This window comes from Bombina bombina, chromosome 1 (genome assembly GCF_027579735.1).
Source record: "Bombina bombina isolate aBomBom1 chromosome 1, aBomBom1.pri, whole genome shotgun sequence".
Classification (NCBI taxonomy): domain Eukaryota; kingdom Metazoa; phylum Chordata; class Amphibia; order Anura; family Bombinatoridae; genus Bombina; species Bombina bombina.
Window position 1 is genome coordinate 1,370,001,453 of NC_069499.1, and position 23,433 is coordinate 1,370,024,885.

Below are 23,433 nucleotides of genomic sequence, written 5' to 3' on the forward strand. Positions count from 1 at the left end.
TTCTCATCCCCAACAGGAAATGGCAAAGAGTCCCAGCAAAGCTGGTCATATGATCCCTCCTAGGCTCCGCCCACCCCAGTCATTCGACCGACGGACAGGAGGAAATATATATAGGAGAAACCATATGATACCGTGGTGACTGTAGTTAGAGAAAATAATTCATCAGACCTGATTAAAAAACCAGGGCGGGCCGTGGACCGGACACACCGTTGGAGAAAGTAATTTATCAGGTAAGCATAAATTCTGTTTTCTCCAACATTGGTGTGTCCGGTCCACGGCGTCATCCTTACTTGTGGGAACCAATACCAAAGCTTTAGGACACGGATGAAGGGAGGGAGCAAATCAGGTCACCTAAATGGAAGGCACCACGGCTTGCAAAACCTTTCTCCCAAAAATAGCCTCCGATGAAGCAAAAGTATCAAATTTGTAAAATTTGGCAAAAGTGTGCAGTGAAGACCAAGTCGTTGCCTTACATATCTGGTCAACAGAAGCCTCGTTCTTGAAGGCCCATGTGGAAGCCACAGCCCTAGTGGAGTGAGCTGTGATTCTTTCAGGAGGCTGCCGTCCGGCAGTCTCATAAGCCAATCGGATAATGCTTTTAAGCCAAAAGGAAAAAGAGGTAGAAGTCGCTTTTTGACCTCTCCTTTTACCAGAATAAACAACAAACAAGGAAGATGTTTGTCTGAAATCTTTAGTAGCCTCTAAATAGAATTTTAGAGCACGGACTACTTCCAAATTGTGTAACAAACGTTCCTTCTTTGAAACTGGATTCGGACACAAAGAAGGTACAACTATCTCCTGGTTAATATTTTTGTTGGAAACAACTTTCGGAAGAAAACCAGGCTTAGTACGCAAAACCACCTTATCTGCATGGAACACCAGATAGGGCGGAGAACACTGCAGAGCAAATAACTCTGAAACTCTTCTTGCAGAAGAAATTGCAACCAAAAACAAAACTTTCCAAGATAATAACTTAATATCTACGGAATGTAAGGGTTCAAACGGAACCCCTTGAAGAACCGAAAGAACTAGATTTAGACTCCAGGGAGGAGTCAAAGGTCTGTAAACAGGCTTGATCCTAACCAGAGCCTGAACAAATGCTTGAACATCTGGCACAGCTGCCAGTCTTTTGCGAAGTAAAACAGATAAAGCAGAGATCTGTCCCTTCAGAGAACTTGCAGATAATCCTTTCTCCAAATCTTCTTGTAGAAAGGATAGAATCTTAGGAATTTTTGTCTTGTTCCATGGGAATCCTTTAGATTCACACCAACAGATATATTTTTTCCATATTTTATGGTAAATTTTTCTAGTTACAGGCTTTCTAGCCTGAATCAGAGTATCTATTACAGAATCTGAAAACCCACGCTTTGATAAAATCAAGCGTTCAATCTCCAAGCCGTCAGTTGGAGGGAAACCAGATTTGGATGTTCGAATGGACCCTGAACAAGAAGGTCCTGTCTCAAAGGTAGCTTCCATGGTGGAGCCGATGACATATTCACCAGGTCTGCATACCAAGTCCTGCGTGGCCACGCAGGAGCTATCAAGATCACCGAGACCCTCTCCTGATTGATCCTGGCTACCAGCCTGGGGATGAGAGGAAACGGTGGGAATACATAAGCTAGGTTGAAGGTCCAAGGTGCTACTAGTGCATCTACTAGAGTCGCCTTGGGATCCCTGGATCTGGACCCGTAGCAAGGAACCTTGAAGTTCTGACGAGACGCCATCAGATCCATGTCTGGAATGCCCCATAATTGAATTATTTGGGCAAAGATTTCCAGATGGAGTTCCCACTCCCCCGGATGGAATGTCTGACGACTCAGAAAATCCGCTTCCCAATTTTCCACTCCTGGGATGTGGATCGCAGACAAGTGGCAGGAGTGATCCTCCGCCCATTGAATTATCTTGGTCACTTCTTTCATCGCCAGGGAACTCCTTGTTCCCCCCTGATGATTGATATATGCAACGGTCGTCATGTTGTCTGACTGAAACCTTATGAATTTGGCCTTTGCTAGTTGAGGCCAAGCTCTGAGAGCATTGAATATCGCTCTCAGTTCCAGAATGTTTATCGGGAGAAGAGACTCTTCCCGAGACCATAGACCCTGAGCTTTCAGGGATTCCCAGACCACGCCCCAGCCCACTAGGCTGGAGTCGGTCGTGACAATGACCCACTCTGGTCTGCGGAAGCTCATTCCCTGTGACAGATTGTCCAGGGTCAGCCACCAACGGAGTGAATCTCTGGTCTTTTGATCTACTTGAATTGTCGGAGACAAGTCTGTATAATCCCCATTCCACTGTCTGAGCATGCACAGTTGTAATGGTCTTAGATGAATTCGTGCAAAAGGAACTATGTCCATTGTTGCAACCATCAATCCTATTACTTCCATGCACTGCGCTATGGAAGGACGAGGAACAGAGAGAAGTACTTGACAAGAGCTTAGAAGTTTTGATTTTCTGACCTCTGTCAGAAAAATCCTCATTTCTAAGGAATCTATTATTGTTCCCAAGAAGGGAACTCTTGTTGACGGGGACAGAGAACTTTTTTCTTTGTTCACCTTCCATCCGTGAGATCTGAGAAAGGCTAGGACGATGTCCGTATGAGCCTTTGCTTTTGACAGGGACGACGCTTGAATCAGGATGTCGTCCAAGTAAGGTACTACTGCAATGCCCCTTGGTCTTAGAACCGCTAGAAGGGACCCTAGTACCTTTGTGAAAATCCTTGGAGCAGTGGCTAATCCGAATGGAAGTGCCACAAACTGGTAATGCTTGTCCAGAAAAGCGAACATTAGGAACTGATGATGTTCCTTGTGGATAGGAATATGTAGGTACGCATCCTTTAAATCCACGGTAGTCATAAATTGATTTTCCTGGATAGTAGGTAGGATCGTTCGAATAGTTTCCATTTTGAACGATGGTACCCTGAGAAATTTGTTTAGGATCTTTAGATCCAAAATTGGTCTGAATGTTCCCTCTTTTTTGGGAACTATGAACAGATTGGAATAAAATCCCATTCCTTGTTCTCTTATTGGAACTGGATGTATCACTCCCATCTTTAACAGGTCTTCTACACAATGTAAGAATGCCTGTCTCTTTATTTGGTTTGAAGACAATTGAGACCTGTGGAACCTTCCCCTTGGGGGTAGTTCCTTGAATTCCAGGAGATAACCTTGAGAAACTATTTCTAGCGCCCAAGGATCCTGAACATCTCTTGCCCAAGCCTGAGCAAAGAGAGAAAGTCTGCCCCCCACTAGATCCGGTCCCGGATCGGGGGCTATCCCTTCATGCTGTTTTGGTAGCAGTGGTAGGCTTCTTGGCCTGCTTACCCTTGTTCCAGCCTTGCATTGGTTTCCAGGCTGGTTTGGGTTGTGAAGTATTACCCTCTTGCTTAGAGGATACAGAATTAGAGACTGGTCCGTTTCTGCGAAAGGGACGAAAATTAGGCTTATTTTTAGCCTTAAAAGACCTATCCTGTGGGAGGGCGTGGCCCTTTCCCCCAGTGATGTCTGAAATAATCTCTTTCAAATCAGGTCCAAATAATGTTTTACCTTTGAAAGGAATGTTAAGCAATTTTGTCTTGGAAGACACATCCGCTGACCAAGACTTTAGCCAAAGCGCTCTGCGCGCCACGATAGCAAACCCTGAATTTTTCGCCGCTAATCTAGCTAATTGCAAAGCGGCATCTAAAACAAAAGAGTTAGCCAATTTAAGTGCTTGAACTATGTCCATAACCTCCTCATACGAAGATTCTTTACTGAGCGATTTTTCTAGTTCCTCGAACCAGAAACACGCTGCCGTAGTGACAGGAACAATGCATGAAATTGGTTGTAGAAGGTAACCTTGCTGTACAAAAATCTTTTTAAGCAAACCCTCTAATTTCTTATCCATAGGATCTTTGAAAGCACAACTATCTTCGATAGGAATAGTAGTGCGTTTGTTTAGAGTAGAAACCGCCCCCTCGACCTTGGGGACTGTCTGCCATAAGTCCTTTCTGGGATCGCCTATAGGAAATAATTTCTTAAATATAGGGGGGGGGGGGACAAAAGGTATGCCGGGCCTTTCCCACTCTTTATTTACTATGTCCGCCACCCGCTTGGTTATAAGAAAAGCGTCGGGGGGCACCGGAACCTCTAGGAACTTGTCCATCTTACATAATTTCTCTGGAATGACCAAATTGTCACAATCATCCAGAGTAGATAACACCTCCTTAAGCAGTGCGCGGAGATGTTCTAATTTAAAATTAAATGTCACAACATCAGGTTCAGCTTGATGAGAAATTTTTCCTGAATCTGAGATTTCTCCATCAGACAAAACCTCCCTCATGGCCCCTTGAGATTGGTGTGAGGGTATGTCAGAACAGTTATCATCAGCGTCCTCTTGCTCTTCAGTGTTTAAAACAGAGCAATCGCGCTTTCTCTGATAAGTAGGCATTTTGGATAAAAGATTTGCTATGGAGTTATCCATTACAGCCGTTAATTGTTGCATGGTAATAAGTATTGGCGCACTAGATGTACTAGGGGCCTCATGTGTGGGCATAACTGGTGTAGACACAGTAGGGGATGATGTAGTATCATGTTTACTCCCCTCATTTGAGGAATCATCTTGGGCAATATCATTATCTGTGGCATTACTGTCCTTACTTTGTTTGGACACTATGGCACAATTATCACATAAATTTAAATGGGGAGACACATTGGCTTTCATACATATAGAACATAGCTTATCTGATGGTACAGACATGTTAAACAGGCTTAAACTTGTCAATAAAGCACAAAAAACGTTTTAAAATAAAACCGTTACTGTCACTTTAAATTTCAAACTGAAAACACTTTATTACTGAATATGTGAAAAAGTATGAAGGAATTGTTCAAAATTCACCAAAATTTCACCACAGTGTCTTAAAGCATTAAAAGTATTGCACACCAAATTTCAGAGCTTTAACCCTTAAATTAACAATTTTACATTTAACCCCTATACAGTCCCAGATATATGCTTTGCTGAGACCCAACCAAGCCCAGAGGGGAATACGATACCAAATGACGCCTTCTATAAGCTTTTTCAGTGATTCTTAGCTCCTGACACATGCATCTGCATGCCTTGCTCTCCAAAAACAACTGTGCATTAATGGCGCGAAAATGAGGCTCTGTCTATAACTAGAAAGGTCCCCATCTGAAAAAGGCGTCCAACACAGTGCCTGCCGTTTTTCTAAACGTTCCCCAAGATTATAATACCAATTATTAGTTATAATCTGCATAATATGCCTAGTAAAGCAATCGTTTTAGCCCAGAAAAATGTCTACCAGTTTTTAAGCCCTTTTTGAAGCCCTTTATTCTTTTATGTTTAACTAAGAAAATGGCTTACCGGTCCCCATGAGGGGAAATGACAGCCTTCCAGCATTACATGGTCTTGTTAGAAATAACATAATTTATGCTTACCTGATAAATTCCTTTCTTCTGTTGTGTGATCAGTCCACGGGTCATCATTACTTCTGGGATATAACTCCTCCCCAACAGGAAATGCAAGAGGATTCACCCAGCAGAGCTGCATATAGCTCCTCCCCTCTACGTCAGTCCCAGTCATTCGACCAAGAATCAACGAGAAAGGAGTAACCAAGGGTGAAGTGGTGACTGGAGTATAATTTAAAAGATATTTACCTGCCTTAAAACAGGGCGGGCCGTGGACTGATCACACAACAGAAGAAAGGAATTTATCAGGTAAGCATAAATTATGTTTTCTTCTGTTATGTGTGATCAGTCCACGGGTCATCATTACTTCTGGGATACCAATACCAAAGCAAAAGTACACGGATGACGGGAGGGATAGGCAGGCTCATTATATAGAAGGAACCACTGCCTGAAGAACCTTTCTCCCAAAAATAGCCTCCGAAGAAGCAAAAGTGTCAAATTTGTAAAATTTGGAAAAAGTATGAAGCGAAGACCAAGTTGCAGCCTTGCAAATCTGTTCAACAGAGGCCTCATTCTTAAAGGCCCAAGTGGAAGCCACAGCTCTAGTGGAGTGAGCTGTAATTCTTTCAGGAGGCTGCTGACCAGCAGTCTCATAGGCTAAACGTATTATGCTACGAAGCCAAAAAGAGAGAGAGGTAGCAGAAGCTTTTTGACCTCTCCTCTGTCCAGAATAAACGACAAACAGGGAAGAAGTTTGGCGAAAATCTTTAGTTGCCTGCAAGTAGAACTTGAGGGCACGAACTACATCCAGATTGTGTAGAAGACGTTCCTTCTTTGAAGAAGGATTTGGACACAAGGATGGAACAACAATCTCTTGATTGATATTCCTGTTAGAGACCACCTTAGGTAAGAACCCAGGTTTAGTACGCAGAACTACCTTGTCTGAGTGAAAAATCAGATAAGGAGAATCACAATGTAAGGCTGATAACTCAGAGACTCTTCGAGCCGAGGAAATAGCCATTAAAAACAGAACTTTCCAAGATAACAATTTTATATCAATGGAATGAAGGGGTTCAAATGGAACACCCTGTAAAACGTTAAGAACTAAGTTTAAACTCCATGGCGGAGCAACAGCTTTAAACACAGGCTTGATCCTAGCTAAAGCCTGACAAAAAGCCTGGACGTCTGGATTTTCTGACAGACGCCTGTGTAACAAGATGGACAGAGCTGAAATCTGTCCCTTTAATGAACTAGCTGATAAACCCTTTTCTAATCCTTCTTGTAGAAAAGACAATATCCTAGAGATCCTAACCTTACTCCAGGAGTAATGTTTGGATTCGCACCAGTATAGGTATTTACGCCATATTTTATGGTAAATCTTTCTGGTAACAGGCTTCCTAGCCTGTATCAGGGTATCAATAACCGACTCAGAAAAACCACGTTTTGATAAAATCAAACGTTCAATTTCCAAGCAGTCAGCTTCAGAGAAGTTAGATTTTGATGTTTGAATGGACCCTGTATCAGAAGGTCCTGTCTTAGAGGTAGAGACCAAGGCGGACAGGATGACATGTCCACTAGATCTGCATACCAAGTCCTGCGTGGCCATGCAGGCGCTATTAGAATCACTGATGCTCTCTCCTGCTTGATTTTGGCAATCAATCGAGGAAGCAGCGGAAAGGGTGGAAACACATAAGCCATCCCGAAGTTCCAAGGTGCTGTCAAAGCATCTATCAGAACCGCTCCCGGATCCCTGGATCTGGACCCGTAGCGAGGAAGTTTGGCGTTCTGGCGAGACGCCATGAGATCTATCTCTGGTTTGCCCCAACGTCGAAGTATTTGGGCAAAGACCTCCGGATGAAGTTCCCACTCCCCCGGATGAAAAGTCTGGCGACTCAAGAAATCCGCCTCCCAGTTCTCCACTCCCGGGATGTGGATTGCTGACAGGTGGCAAGAGTGAGACTCTGCCCAGCGAATTATCTTTGATACTTCCACCATTGCTAGGGAGCTTCTTGTCCCTCCCTGATGGTTGATGTAAGCTACAGTCGTGATGTTGTCCGACTGAAACCTGATGAACCCCCGAGTTGTTAATTGGGGCCAAGCTAGAAGGGCATTGAGAACTGCCCTCAATTCCAGAATGTTTATTGGAAGGAGACTCTCCTCCTGATTCCATAGTCCCTGAGCCTTCAGAGAATTCCAGACAGCGCCCCAACCTAGTAGGCTGGCGTCTGTTGTTACAATTGTCCAGTCTGGCCTGCTGAATGGCATCCCCCTGGACAGGTGTGGCCGATGAAGCCACCATAGAAGAGAATTTCTGGTCTCTTGATTCAGATTCAGAGTAGGGGACAAATCTGAGTAATCCCCATTCCACTGACTTAGCATGCATAATTGCAGAGGTCTGAGGTGTAGGCGTGCAAAAGGTACTATGTCCATTGCCGCTACCATTAAGCCGATCACCTCCATGCATTGAGCTACTGACGGGTGTTGAATGGAATGAAGGACACGGCATGCATTTTGAAGCTTTGTTAACCTGTCCTCTGTCAGGTAAATCTTCATTTCTACAGAATCTATAAGAGTCCCCAAGAATGGAACTCTTGTGAGAGGAAAAAGAGAACTCTTCTTTTCGTTCACTTTCCATCCATGCGACCTTAGAAATGCCAGAACTAACTCTGTATGAGACTTGGCAGTTTGAAAGCTTGAAGCTTGTATTAGAATGTCGTCTAGGTATGGAGCTACCGAAATCCCTCGCGGTCTTAGTACCGCCAGAAGGGCACCCAGAACCTTTGTGAAGATTCTTGGAGCCGTAGCCAATCCGAATGGAAGAGCTACAAACTGGTAGTGCCTGTCTAAGAAGGCAAACCTTAGATACCGGTGATGATCTTTGTGGATCGGTATGTGAAGGTAAGCATCCTTTAAATCCACTGTGGTCATGTACTGACCCTCTTGGATCATGGGTAAGATTGTCCGAATAGTTTCCATTTTGAACGATGGAACTCTTAGGAATTTGTTTAGAATCTTTAAATCTAAGATTGGCCTGAAAGTTCCCTCTTTTTTGGGAACCACAAACAGGTTTGAGTAGAACCCTTGTCCTTGTTCCGACCGCGGAACCGGATGGATCACTCCCATTATTAACAGATCCTGTACGCAGCGTAGAAACGCTTCTTTCTTTATCTGGTTTGTTGACAACCTTGACAGATGAAATCTCCCTCTTGGGGGAGATAATTTGAAGTCTAGAAGGTATCCCTGAGATATGATCTCTAGTGCCCAGGGATCCTGAACATCTCTTGCCCAGGCCTGGGCGAAGAGAGAGAGTCTGCCCCCCACTAGATCCGGTCCCGGATCGGGGGCTCTCGGTTCATGCTGTCTTTGGGGCAGCAGCAGGTTTCCTGGCCTGCTTGCTCTTGTTCCAGGACTGGTTAGGCTTCCAGCCTTGCCTGTAACGAGCAACAGCTCCTTCCTGTTTTGGTGCAGTGGAGGTTGATGCTGCTCCTGTTTTAAAGTTCCGAAAGGGACGAAAATTAGACTGTCTAGCCTTAGCTTTGGCTTTGTCTTGAGGTAGGGCGTGGCCCTTACCTCCTGTAATGTCAGCGATAATCTCTTTCAAACCGGGCCCAAATAAAGACTGCCCCTTGAAAGGTATATTAAGTAATTTGGACTTAGAAGTAACATCAGCTGACCAGGATTTTAGCCACAGCGCCCTACGTGCCTGTATGGCGAATCCTGAGTTTTTAGCCGTAAGTTTGGTTAAATGTACTACGGCCTCCGAAATGAAGGAATTAGCTAGTTTAAGGACTCTAAGCCTGTCCGTAATGTCGTCTAGCGTAGATGAACTAAGGTTCTCTTCAAGCGACTCAATCCAAAATGCTGCCGCAGCCGTAATCGGCGCGATACATGCAAGGGGTTGTAATATAAAACCTTGTTGAACAAACATTTTCTTAAGGTAACCCTCTAATTTTTTATCCATTGGATCTGAGAAAGCACAGCTATCCTCCACCGGGATAGTGGTACGCTTAGCTAAAGTAGAAACTGCTCCCTCCACCTTGGGGACCGTTTGCCATAAGTCCCGAGTGGTGGCGTCTATTGGAAACATCTTTCTAAATATTGGAGGGGGTGAGAACGGCACACCGGGTCTATCCCACTCCTTAGTAACAATTTCAGTTAGTCTCTTAGGTATAGGAAAAACGTCAGTACTCGCCGGTACCGCAAAGTATTTATCCAACCTACACAGTTTCTCTGGTATTGCAACGGTGTTACAATCGTTGAGAGCTGCTAAGACCTCCCCTAGTAATACACGGAGGTTCTCCAATTTAAATTTAAAATTTGAAATATCTGAGTCCAATCTGTTTGGATCAGAACCGTCACCCACAGAATGAAGCTCTCCGTCCTCATGCTCTGCGAGCTGTGACGCAGTATCAGACATGGCCCTAGCATTGTCAGCGCACTCTGTTCTCACCCCAGAGTGATCACGCTTGCCTCTTAGTTCTGGTAATTTAGACAAAACTTCAGTCATAACAGTAGCCATATCTTGTAATGTTATCTGTAATGGCCGCCCAGATGTACTAGGCGCCAAAATATCACGCACCTCCCGGGCGGGAGATGCAGGTACTGCCGCGTGAGGCGAGTTAGTCGGCATAACTCTCCCCTCGCTGTTTGGTGAAATTTGTTCACATTGTACAGATTGACTTTTATTTAAAGTAGCATCAATACAGTTAGTACATAAATTTCTATTGGGCTCCACCTTGGCATTGGAACAAATGACACAGATATCTTCCTCTGAGTCAGACATGTTTAACACACTAGCAAAAAACTTACAACTTGGTTATAATCTTTTTTAGCAAAAAACGTACTGTGCCTCAAAGAGGTACTAACGATTAAATGACAGTTGAAATAGTGAACTGAAAAACAGTTATCGCATCAAACTTTAAAACAACAAAACTTTTAGCAAAGGTTTGTTCCCATTAGTAAAATAACAATAATTAAATTTGACATAAAAAATACAAAGCAACGTTTTTATTCACAGTCACTATAAGAATTCTCACAGCTCTGCTGAGAGAATTTACCTCCCTTCAAAGAAGTTTGAAGACCCCTGAGATCTATCAGAGATGAACCGGATCATGCAGGAAATATAAAAGTAACTGACTGGTATTTTTTGATGCGTAGCAAAGAGCGCCAAAAACGGCCCCTCCCTCTCCCACACAGCAGTGAAGAGAAACGAAACTGTCACAATTAAAGCAAAAAAACTGCCAAGTGGAAAATAATGCCCAAATATTTATTCACACAGTACCTCAGCAATGTAAACGATTCTACATTCCAGCAAAAACGTTTAACATGATAAATAGTTATTAAAAAGGATTAGTGACCTTTAACAGAGTAGTTCCGGTGAAATACCATCCCCAGAATACTGAAGTGTATACATACATGTCATTTTAACGGTATGGCAGGATTTTCTCATCAATTCCATTCAGAAAATAAAAACTGCTACATACCTCAATGCAGATTCATCTGCCCGCTGTCCCCTGATCTGAAGCCTTTACCTCCCTCAGATGGCCGAGAACAGCAATATGATCTTAACTACTCCGGTTAAAATCATAGTAAAAAACTCTGACAGATTCTTCCTCAAACTCTGCCAGAGAAGTAATAACACGCTCCGGTGCTATTTTAAAATAACAAACTTTTGATTGAAGTCATAAAAACTAAGTATAATCACCATAGTCCTCTCACACATCCTATCTAGTCGTTGGGTGCAAGAGAATGACTGGGACTGACGTAGAGGGGAGGAGCTATATGCAGCTCTGCTGGGTGAATCCTCTTGCATTTCCTGTTGGGGAGGAGTTATATCCCAGAAGTAATGATGACCCGTGGACTGATCACACATAACAGAAGAAATGGCTAGTCATACCTTAAGCAGAAAAGTCTGCTAACTGTTTCCCCCAACTGAAGTTACTTCATCTCAACAGTCCTGTGTGGAAACAGCAATCGATTTTAGTTACTGTCTGCTAAAATCATCTTCCTCTTACAAACAGAAATCTTCATCCTTTTCTGTTTCAGAGTAAATAGTACATACCAGCACTATTTTAAAATAACAAACACTTGATAGAAGAATAAAACTACATTTAAACACCAAAAAAACTCTTAACCATCTCCGTGGAGATGTTGCCTGTGCAACGGCAAAGAGAATGACTGGGGTGGGCGGAGCCTAGGAGGGATCATGTGACCAGCTTTGCTGGGACTCTTTGCCATTTCCTGTTGGGGAAGAGAATATCCCACAAGTAAGGATGACGCCGTGGACCGGACACACCAATGTTGGAGAAATGGCACTTACCTGCATTCCTGACTGCCCGCAGGAGGACAGTTACCTGGTATGAGAGGAAGCCACTCCTCACAGAGACCTAGGATAAAAGAAATGAAGAGAAGAGAGGGCAGCAATCTCTTAGGAAAATGCAGTGAGGCCCACTCCACAAGTTCCTAACTGCTTTAAAGCTACCACAGCGCTGTTGAAGAGACTAACGTGGAGTACAGCTAAGCCCAGATTGTGATGGAAGATCAGAGCAATCTTGCCCTGGCTTCAAAACAAAAAAAAAATCTTGATAGAAGAATCTTATACAGACACCTATAACTTCACCTCCTCCTTGCACTGAAGGCAAAGAGAATAACTGGGGGTTGTGGGAAAGGAAGTGATACTTAACAGCTTTGCTGTGGTGCTCTTTGCCTCCTCCTGCTGGCCAGGAGTGATATTCCCAAAAGTAATTGATGATCCGTGGACTCATTGTGTCTTAAGAAAGAAAAACATAATTTATGTAAGAACTTACCTGATAAATTAATTTCTTTCATATTAGCAAGAGTCCATGAGCTAGTGACGTATGGGATATACATTCCTACCAGGAGGGGCAAAGTTTCCCAAACCTTAAAATGCCTATAAATACACCCCTCACCACACCCACAAATCAGTTTAACGAATAGCCAAGAAGTGGGGTGATAAGAAAAAAGTGCGAAAGCATAAAAAATAAGGAATTGGAATAATTGTGCTTTATACAAAAAAATCATAACCACCACAAAAAAAGGGTGGGCCTCATGGACTCTTGCTAATATGAAAGAAATGAATTTATCAGGTAAGTTCTTACATAAATTATGTTTTCTTTCATGTAATTAGCAAAAGTCCATGAGCTAGTGACGTATGGGATAATGACTACCCAAGATGTGGATCTTTCCACGCAAGAGTCACTAGAGAGGGAGGGATAAAATAAAGACAGCCAATTCCTGCTGAAAATAATCCACACCCAAAATAAAGTTTAATGAAAACATAAGCAGAAGATTCAAACTGAAACCGCTGCCTGAAGTACTTTTCTACCAAAAACTGCTTCAGAAGAAGAAAACACAACAAAATGGTAGAATTTAGTAAAAGTATGCAAAGAGGACCAAGTTGCTGCTTTGCAAATCTGATCAACCGAAGCTTCATTCCTAAACGCCCAGGAAGTAGAAACTGACCTAGTAGAATGAGCGGTAATCCTTCAAGGCGGAGTTTTACCCGACTCGACATAGGCATGATGAAATAAAGATTTCAACCAAGATGCCAAAGAAATGGCAGAAGTTTTCTGGCCTTTTCTAGAACCGGAAAAGATGACAAATAGACTAGAAGTCTTTCGGAAAGACTTAGTAGCTTCAACATAATATTACAAAGCTCTAACAGCATCCAAAGAATGCAATGATTTCTCCTTAGAATTCATAGGATTAGGACATAATGAAGGAACCACAATTTCTCTACTAATGTTGTTAGAATTCACAACTTTAGGTAAAAAATTCAAAAGAAGTTTGCAGCACCGCCTTATCCTGATGAAAAATCAGAAAAGGAGACTCACAAGAAAGAGCAAATAATTCAGAGACTCTTCTGGCAGAAGAGATGGCCAAAAGAAACAAAACTTTCCAAGAAAGTAATTTAATGACCAAAGAATACATGGGTTCAAAAGGAGGAGCTTGAAGAGCCCCCAGAACCAAATTCAAACTCCAAGGAGGAGAAATTGACTTAATGGCAGGTTTTATACGAACCAAAGCTTGTACAAAACAATGAATATCAGGAAGATTAGCAATCTTTCTGTGAAAAAGAACAGAAAGAGCAGAGATTTGTCCTTTCAAGGAACTTGCGGACAAACCTTTATCTAAACCATCCTGAAGAAACTGTAAAATTCTCGGTATTCAAAAAGAATGCCAAGAAAAATGATGAGAAAGACACTAAGAAATATAAGTCTTCCAGACTTCTATAATATATCTCTCTAGATACAGATTTACGAGCCTGTCACATAGTATCAATCACAGAGTCAGAGAAACCTCTTTGACCAAGAATCAAGCGTTCAAACTCCATACCTTAAAATTTAAGGATTTGAGATCCTGATGGAAGAAAGGACCTTGCGACAGAAGGTCTGGTCTTAACGGAAGAGTCCACGGCTGGCAAGAGGCCATCCGGACAAGATCCGCATACCAAAACCTGTGAGGCCATGCTGGAGCTATCAGCAGGACAAACAAGCATTCCTTTAGAATCTTGGAGAATACTCTTGGAAGAAGAACTAGAGGCGGAAAGATATAGGCAGGATGATACTTCCAAGGAAGTGATAATGCATCCACTGCCTCCGCCTGAGGATCCCGGGATCTGGACAGATACCAGGGAAGTTTCTTGTTTAGATGAGAAGCCATCAGATCTATTTCTGGGAGTTCCCACATTTGAACAATCTGAAGAAATACCTCTGGGTGAAGAGACCATTCGCCCGGATGCAACGTTTGGCGACCGAGATAATCCGCTTCCCAATTGTCTATACCTGGGATATGAACCGCCGAGATTAGACAGGAGCTGGATTCCGCCCAAACCAAAATTCGAGATACTTCTTTCATAGCCAGAGGACTGTGAGTCCCTCCTTGATGATTGATGTATGCCACAGCTGTGACATTGTCTATCTGACACAAATGAACAACTCTCTCTTCAGAAGAGGCCAAGACTGAAGAGCTCTGAAAATTGCACGGAGTTCCAAAATATTGATCGGTAATCTCACCTCCTGAGATTCCCAAACCCCTTGTGCCGTCAGAGACCCCCACACAGCTCCCCAACCTGTAAGACTTGCATCTGTTGAGATTATAGTCCAGGTCGGAAGAACAAAGAAGCCCCCTGAACTAAACGATGGTGATCTGTCCACCACGTCAGAGAGTGTCGTATAATCGGTTTAAAGATATTAATTGAGATATCTTTGTGTAATCCCTGCACCATTGGTTCAGCATACAGAGCTGAAGAGGTCGCATGTGAAAATGAGCAAAGGAGATCGCATCCGATGCAGCAGTCATAAGACCTAAATTTCCATGCATAAGGCTACCAAAGGGAATGATTGTGACTGAAGGTTTTGACAAGCTGATATCAATGTTAGACTTCTCTTGTCTGACAAAGACAGAGTCATAGACACTGAATCTATCTGGAAACCTAAAAAGGTTACCTTTGTCTGAGGAATCAATGAACTTTTTGGTAAATTGATCCTCCAACCATGATCTTGAAAGAACACCACAAGTCGATTCGTATGAGATTCTGCTAAAATGTGAAGACTGAGCAAGTACCAAGATATCGTCCAAAATAAGGAAATACCAATACCCTGTTCTCTGATTACAGACAGAAGGGCACCGAGAACCTTTGAAAAAATTATTGGAGCTGATGCTAGGCCAAACGGTAGAGCCACAAAACTGGTAATGCTTGTCTAAAAAGAGAATCTCAGAAACTAAAAGTGATCTGGATGAATCGGAATATGCAGATATGCATCCTGTAAATCTATTGTAGACATATAATGCCCTTGCTAAACAAAAGGCAGGATAGTCCTACAGTTACCATCTTGAATGTTGGTATCCTTACATAACGATTCAATATTGATAGATCCGGAACTGGTCTGAAGGAATTGACCTTCTTTGGTACAATGAAGAGATAGAATAAAACCCTAGCCCCTGTTCCAGAACTGGAACTGGCATAATTACTCCAGCCAACTCTAGATCTGAAACACATTTCAGAAATGCTGAGCCTTTGCTGGGTTTACTGGGACACGGGAAAGAAAAAAATCTCTTTGCAGGAGGCCTTAACTTGAGGCCAATTCTGTACCTTTCTGAAACAATGTTCTGAAACCAGAGATTGTGAACGGAATTGATCCAAATTTCTTTGAAGAAAACGTAATCTGTCCCATACCAGCTGAGCTGGAATGAGGGCCGCACCTTCATGGGTACTTAGGAGCTGGCTTTGGGTTTCTATAAGGCTTGGATATATTCCAAACTGGAAATGGTTTCCAAACTGATACCGCTCCTGAGAATGAAGGATCAGGCTTTTGTTCCTTGTTGTGAGGAAAGGAACGAAAACGATTATTAGACCTAAATTTACCTTAGATTTCTTATCCTTTGGTAAAAAAGTTCCCTTCCCTCCAGTAACAGTTGAGATAATAGAATCCAACTGAGAACCGAATAATTTATTACCCTGGAAAGAAAGGGATAGCAAAGTAGACTTAGAAGACATATCAGCATTCCAAGTTTTAAGCCATAAAGCTCTTCTAGCCAAAATAGCTAGAGACATATACCTGACCTCAACTCTAATGATATCAAAGATGGTATCACAAATAAAATTATTAGCATGTTATAGAATAATAATAATGCTATAAAATTATGATCTGTTACTTGTTGCGCTAAAGCTTCTAACCAAAAAGTTGAAGCTGCAGCAACATCCGCTAAAAATATAGCAGGAGTAGAGACAGCCCCATTAACCTTAGGGATTTTGTCCCAAAACTCTAATCTGTCAGATGGCACAGGATATAATTGCTTAAGACGTTTTAGAAGGAGTAAATGAATTACCCAAATTATTCCATTCCCTGGAAATTACTTCAGAAATAGCATCAGGGAGAGAAAACACTTCTGGAATAACTACAGGAGATTTAAAAACCTTATTTAAACGTTTAGATTTAGTATCAAGAGGACCAGAATCCTCTATTTCTAATGCAATTAATACTTCTTTAAGTAAAGAACGAATAAATTCCATCTTGAACAAATACGAAGATTTATCAGCATCAACCTCTGAGACAGAAACCTCTGAACCAGAAGAACCATTATCAGTATCAGAATGATGATGTTCATTTAAAAATTCATCTGAAAAAAGAGAAGTTTTAAAAGACTTTTATGTATACTAGAAGGAGAAATAACAGACATAGCCTTCTTAATGGATTTAAAAATAAAATCTCATGTTATCAGGAACACTCTGAGAATTAGATGTTGACGGAACAGCAACAGGTAATGTAACAGTACTAAAGGAAACTTTATCTGCATTAACAAGTTTGTCATGACATGCAATACAAACAACAGCTGGAGAAACAGATACCAAAAGTTTATAGCAGATACACTTAGCTTGGTAGCTCCAGCACCGGGCAGTGATTTTCCTGAAGTATCTTCTGACTCAGTTGCAACGTGGAACATCTTGCAATATGTAATAGAAAAAACAACATATAAAGCAAAATTGATCAAATTCCTTAAATGACAGTTTCAGGAATGGGAAAAAAATGCCAGTGAACAAGCTTCTAGCAACCAGAAGCAATAAATAATGAGACTTAAATAATGTGGAGACAAAAATGACGCCCATATTTTTTAGCGCCAAATAAGACGCCCACATTATTTGGCACCTAAATGCTTTTGGTGCCAAAAATGACGCCACATCCGGAACGCCGACACTTTTGACGCAAAAAAACGTCAAAAAATGACGCAACTTCCGGCGACACGTATGACGCCGGAAACAGAAAAAAAATTTTGCCCCAAAAAAGTCCGCGCCAAGAATGACGCAATAAAATGAAGCATTTTCAGCCCCCGCGAGCCTAACAGCCCACAGGGGAAAAGTCAAATTTTTTAAGGTAAGAAAAAATGATTGATTCAAATGCATTATCCCAAATATGAAACTGACTGTCTGAAAATAAGGAATGTTGAACATCCTGAGTCAAGGCAAATAAATGTTTGAATACATATATTTAGAACTTTATAAAAAAGTGCCTAACCATAGCTTAGAGTGTCACAGAAAATAAGCTTACTTACTTACCCCAGGACACTCATCTACATGTTGTAGAAAGCCAAACCAGTACTGAAACGAAAATCAGCAGAGGTAATGGTATATATATATAAGAGTATATCGTCGATCTGAAAAGGGAGGTAAGAGATGAATCTCTACGACCGATAACAGAGAACCTATGAAATAGACCCCGTAGAAGGAGATCATTGCATTCAAATAGGCAATACTCTCCTCACATCCCTCTGACATTCACTGCACGCTGAGAGGAAAACCTGGCTCCAACCTGCTGCGGAGCGCATATCAACGTAGAATCTAGCACAAACTTACTTCACCACCTCCATAGGAGGCAAAGTTTGTAAAACTGATTTGTGGGTGTGGTGAGTGGTGTATTTATAGGCATTTTAAGGTTTGGGAAACTTTGCCCCTCCTGGTAGGAATGTATATCCCATACGTCACTAGCTCATGGACTCTTGCTAATTACATGAAAGAAATAGGAGTTAAGACAATTTTAGTTTTGAAGTGATCAGTAATAATCTAAGCAGTGAGTCTAGAAGTTGTGATGCTGGGCCAGAAGGCCAATGGATAACAGGGACAAAGAGAGCTAGAGGGGAGAAGATGTGAATAGCATGAAAAAGATGAGAAAGGGAGGGGGTGAAGGAATACAGTATGATGACAGAAGAACACCTATTCCCCTCCTAGCCTGTCTTCTTTTAGAAATGCTCTTTTTTTATTATTATACATTTTTCTGGTTTCCTCAAGGGACAAAAAGCTACAGCATTTACGTTAACCACTTGGTTTAAGGCTTTAATTTGCAAGGCCTACTTGGTGGCAAAGAAGTCTCCCCTAGAGTAAATTACTACTCACTCTACTAGAGCAGTTGCCACCTCTGTACTTTCAAGAATGAAGCTTCCATTGAATTAATTTGTTAGGCAGCCACTTGGTACTCTACTATTTTTACACATTTGACTTGTAGAGCCTCACCATCTTATGAAAGAAAACAAAAAAATTAAAGTTTGCCTGATGAATTAATTTCTGTCATGATCGTTATTGTTTTACAGTTGGCAGCAGTACCAGTTTGTACTTCACTTAGCCTTATCTATCCCGCTTTTTAATGTTTTCCTTTCTCTTGGCCATATACATGACTGAGGGTTTATAGAAAAGTGGGAGGGATTAAAAGATCTGTTATATTGGATATTTTTGACCATTTAAAAATGGCACATTAAAATTATAAAACAAAATTTATGCTTACCTAATAAAGTTATTTATTGCATGATGGTGAGAGTCCATGAGCCATCACGTGTGGGGATTTTAACCCCACACGTGATGGCTCATGGACTCTCACCATCATGCAATAAATAACTTTATTAGGTAAGCATAAATTTTGTTTTATAATTTTAATGTGCCATTTTTAAATAGGGTACAATTCTCTGATCTATTAGATCTGCTAATGTATTTAGGTGAAAAGTCATTGTTGCTGAGGTGGGATACAGCATTTATCTTAGAAATAAATTTTATTTAAGGAAACTATTGAATCATCATACCTAAGGAAAACTCATTACATTCAGGGAGCGTGGAACACAAAAACATGCATAAAGGAATACATTCTACAAATTAATTTAATTGTGATGCAATGCATTTAAATCCTATCTCATTAGGAACCACAAATGTTAGACTTTTCAGATACCTGGACTGGTATATGTCAAAAAGTTGGCCTCTGCCATATGACTGATCCTGCTTGCCTATTATGATCCATATTGACTTCTCAATATGGATCACTAAAAGCTAAGAAGATTCGGTTTTCCTTTGTCTTGCACCCTTCAACCAAACTGCTAAGATGCAGTAAAAAATACATTCAAATACTAGATCATCATCTTCTGGTCTATCTGGGCTTGATTGGCTGCCTGCCTAAAAAGTCCCAAAATTCGAACATAGGACTGTTCTCAAACTTGAGGAGGGATTAGGAAAAATATCAGTTACATAGCAAGGCACATATGGCTGAACATATCAGCCCTCCTGGACACACAAATAAAAAAACTGAATTTGGCAGCAAAGTGAAAAGCTACCAAAATAAGGACCTGTGGTCACTGATCTACTATGTATCAGTACTACCATGAGCATTAGGAACATGCAGGGAAATTCAGGATTTATAAACAGCACTTAAGCTTTTCAGTACAGGAGTGATTCCCTTTGGAAATTCACAAGGTATAATCAACGGCTCTCACTTGGTGCCTAACACAAACTGTTTCCTTCCAAATACTCAGATATATTTACTCAAAGCACTGTTAATCCAACAAGGACACTGTACCCAGCATTATATGCTTTGTGTCCGGCTGAGTCAAGTAATATTCCACAAATAAGAAAGCTTTAATTTTGTATGCAGTATTCCTAGCTACCAATTTGAAAGCTAATAAAATTAAATAGGTAAATTACCTTGAACAAATGAGCAAAGTAAGAAATTTGATAGAGTAAAATTATAGGAGAGTAAACTAAAATCAGAGACTTTCGGAGGCTGGACAAAGGAGGGTACTCCTTAGATACTATGGCTAACCTCTCCTTTTGTAGTAAGACGACTTTATCCTTCAGAGGATCGTCAAGCTGGTCCAGGTAAGGCGTAATGTCCACTGGCTCATCAATAATCGGCTCTTTGATTGGGTGAAACCGGAATTCTCTCTTCTTGCCTGCTATGGGTAGTAATTAAAACAAAAATTATGCTTACCTGATAATTTCATTTCCATCTGTGGGTGAAGAGCCCACCACTGCTTCATTCATTACTTGTGGGAATCAAGAACCTGGCCACCAGGAGGAGGCAAAGACACCACAGCCAAAGGCTTAAAATACCTGCCCCACACCCCTCATCCCCCATCATTCTGCCAAAGGAACAAGGAACAGTAGGAGAAATATCAGGATATAAATGGTGCCAGAAGATATTAAATTTAGGTCCGCACCCCGGAGAAACAGGCGGGAGCAGTGGACTCTCCTCCCACAGATGGAAATTAAATTATCAGGTAAGCATAATTTATGTTTTCCATCTTAATGGGAGAAGAGTCCACTGCTTCATTCATTACTTGTGGGAACAAATACCCAAGCTCTAGAGGACACAATGAAAAAAACAAGAGGGTAAAAGGAGGCGAACCCTATACTGAGGGCACCACAGCCTGCAGATCCTTTTTCCCAAAAGCTGCTTCCGTCGAAGCAAAAACATCAAATTTGTAAAATGTTGCAAAAGTATGTAAAGAGGACCAAGTAGTCACCTTACAAATCTGCTCCATAGAAGCCTCGTTCATAAAGGCCTAAGAAGAGGCCACAGCTCTAGTTGAATGAGCCGTAATCCTCATAGGAGACTTATGTCTCGCTGTCTCAATGCGAAACTGAGGACACTCCTAAGCCAAAAAGATAAGGAAGTCGAAGAGGCCCTCTGACCCTCACGCTTCCCAGAAAGAGAACAAACAGAGAAAGAAGTTAGTCTAAATTCCTACGTGGTCTGAAGATAGGACTTCAAGGAACAAACCACATCCAGAATTACATCGAAAGGAACCACAATCTTTTGATTGATGTTGCAAATTGACACAACCTTAGGAAGAAAACCTAACTTGGTTCGTAAAACAGCCTTATCAGCATGGAAAGCCAGATAAGGAGGGACGCATTGCAAGGCAGTAATCACAGATACTCTGCGTGCAGAAGCAATAGCCCGTAGAAAAGGAACCTTCCAAGACAATAATTTAATGTCTACTTCCCGCATAGGCTTCAACGGAGCCCATGCAAACCTAAAGAACAAGATTTAAACTCCAAGGAGGAGCAATAGATCTAAACACAGGTCTGATCCTAGCAGAGCCTTAACAAGTGACTGAACATCAGGAAGCTCAGCGAACCTCTTGTGCAGTAACACAGACAGGGCCGAAATCTGTCCCCTCAGGGAACTTGCAGAAAGCCCTTCTCCAAAACATCCTGGAGAACAGAATAAGTAGGTCCTCCACACCTTATGATAGATGCGACAAGCAAACAGCTACAAGCTTGAATGAGAGTAAAAATAACACTTCCAGAAACCCTCTCTTGGCTAGGACTAAGTGTTTAATCTCCACGCAGTCAGCCTCAGAGATCTAGACATAGATGAACAAAGAGAACTTGGTCAGCAGATCCCTGTGACAAGGTAACTTACACGGAGGAGATAACGACATCCCCACAAGCGCGCAAACCCTATCCTTCGCGGCCAAGACAGAGCAATCAGTATCACTGACGCCTGCCTAATTCGAGCTACTACACTAGGAAGTAGTGGTAACGGCCCAGCTAATGCATTTGTTAGCTCCGCCTGAGGATCCCTGTACCTCGACCCATATCTGGGTAACTTGGTAATGAGATGTCATAAGATCTCCCTTTTGCAAATTTCCGCAAACACTCAGGATGGAGATCCCCCGGATTAAAGTATTGTCTGCTAAGGAAATCCGCTTCCCAGTTGTCCACACCCGGAATGTGGATCGCTGACAGCGATCAAACGTGGGTCTCTGCCCACTCCAGATCCGAGATACTTCCCTCATAGCTAGGGAGCTTCTCGTTCCCCCGATGGTTGATGTAAGCCACCGAGGATATATTGTCTGATTGGAATCTGATAAACTGGGACAAACCAAGCAGAGGCCAAGCCTTCAGAGCATTGTATATTGCCCGAAGATCCGAAGCATTTCCTCCTGAGTCCATAGGCCCTGTGCCTTCCTGGCACCCCAAACAGCTCCCCATCCTGACAGACTCGCAACCGTAGTCACAATCACCCAGGATGGTCTTGAGAATGACATCCCTTGGGACAAGTGATCCAGACAAAAACATCAGAGAGCGATTCTCTTGATCTGTTGTCCGGACAAATCTGTTGAGACAGATCCGAATGATCGCTGTTCCATTGCTTCAGCATGCGCAGCTGCAACAGTCTGAGGTAAAACCTGGCAAAAGAAATGATGTCCATGCTGGACACCATGAGATCAATCACCTCCATACACAGAGCCACAGATGGCCTTAAGGAGGTCTGGAGGGCAAGACATGTTGAAGCTAGCCTGCAACGTCTCTGGTCTGTTAGAAAAAAATCTCATGTCTATGGAGACTATTATAGTAACCGGGAATTCCACCCTGGTACTCGATTCAGGAGAACTCTCTCTAGATTTAACTTTCATCCATGGGATCGAAGAAGACGGAGAAGAGATTCTAAATGGTCCACTCTCCGAAAAACATCTTGGAGAATGCTGCGTTGGCCGGGAATCAAACCCGGGTCAACTACTTGAAAGGCAGTTATGCTCACCACTATACCAGATAGATCAAACAGAAGATCAATAAACTGGAAGTGCTCGTTCAGGAACGCAAACCCTAGGAACTGGAAGCGGTCCTTGAGGATTGGTACGTGCAGGGAGCATCCTTCAGATATATCGTGGCCATGAACTGTCCTTTTCAAACGATGGGAAGAATGGACCTATTGTCTCCCTCTTGAACAAGGGGACATTTAAAAACTTGTTTAAACACTTCAGATCCAAATCAGACGGAAAGTTCCCTCCTTCTTTGGAACCACGAAAAGGTTTGAATAGTATTCCAAACCTCTCACTGCGATAGGCACTGGGACAATAACTCCTCAGAGGACAGGACCCATGAATCCTGCATGTTCCAGAACCAAGCGACTGAAGAGAGCGACAGTTTGCCCCCTACACAATCCAGAAGAGGACTAGGGACCGTCCGTTCATGCCGACTTAGACTCGGCAGGCTTCTTGCTCTGCTTGGATTTATTCCAGGACTGAGCCGGCTTCCAAGAGCGATTGGTTTGCTCAGGCTTAGCGGAGGACTGCTGACATGGGCTTTATCAAAACAAAAAGAACAAAAATTGTCCCTTAGACTCGTTCATATTCTCTTGCGGTAGAAGGGCACCCTTGCCCCCTGTGACCGTGGAGATAATTGAGTCCAGGACTGGACCAAACAAAATCATTCCCTTAAAGAGGGAAAAAAGTCTAGACTTAGAAGTCA

At 42.2% G+C, this 23,433-nt stretch overlaps 1 protein-coding gene across 1 annotated transcript in view; it reads right to left on the minus strand.

Annotated features, from left to right (window-relative positions):
* The window catches only part of INTS3 (integrator complex subunit 3), an 883,995-nt gene that overhangs the window by 497,795 nt on the left and 362,767 nt on the right, over positions 1-23,433 (minus strand). Inside the window, 1 exon segment of the mRNA XM_053719732.1 lies at positions 19,994-20,126. Within this exon segment, the coding sequence (XP_053575707.1) occupies positions 19,994-20,126 (133 nt within the window).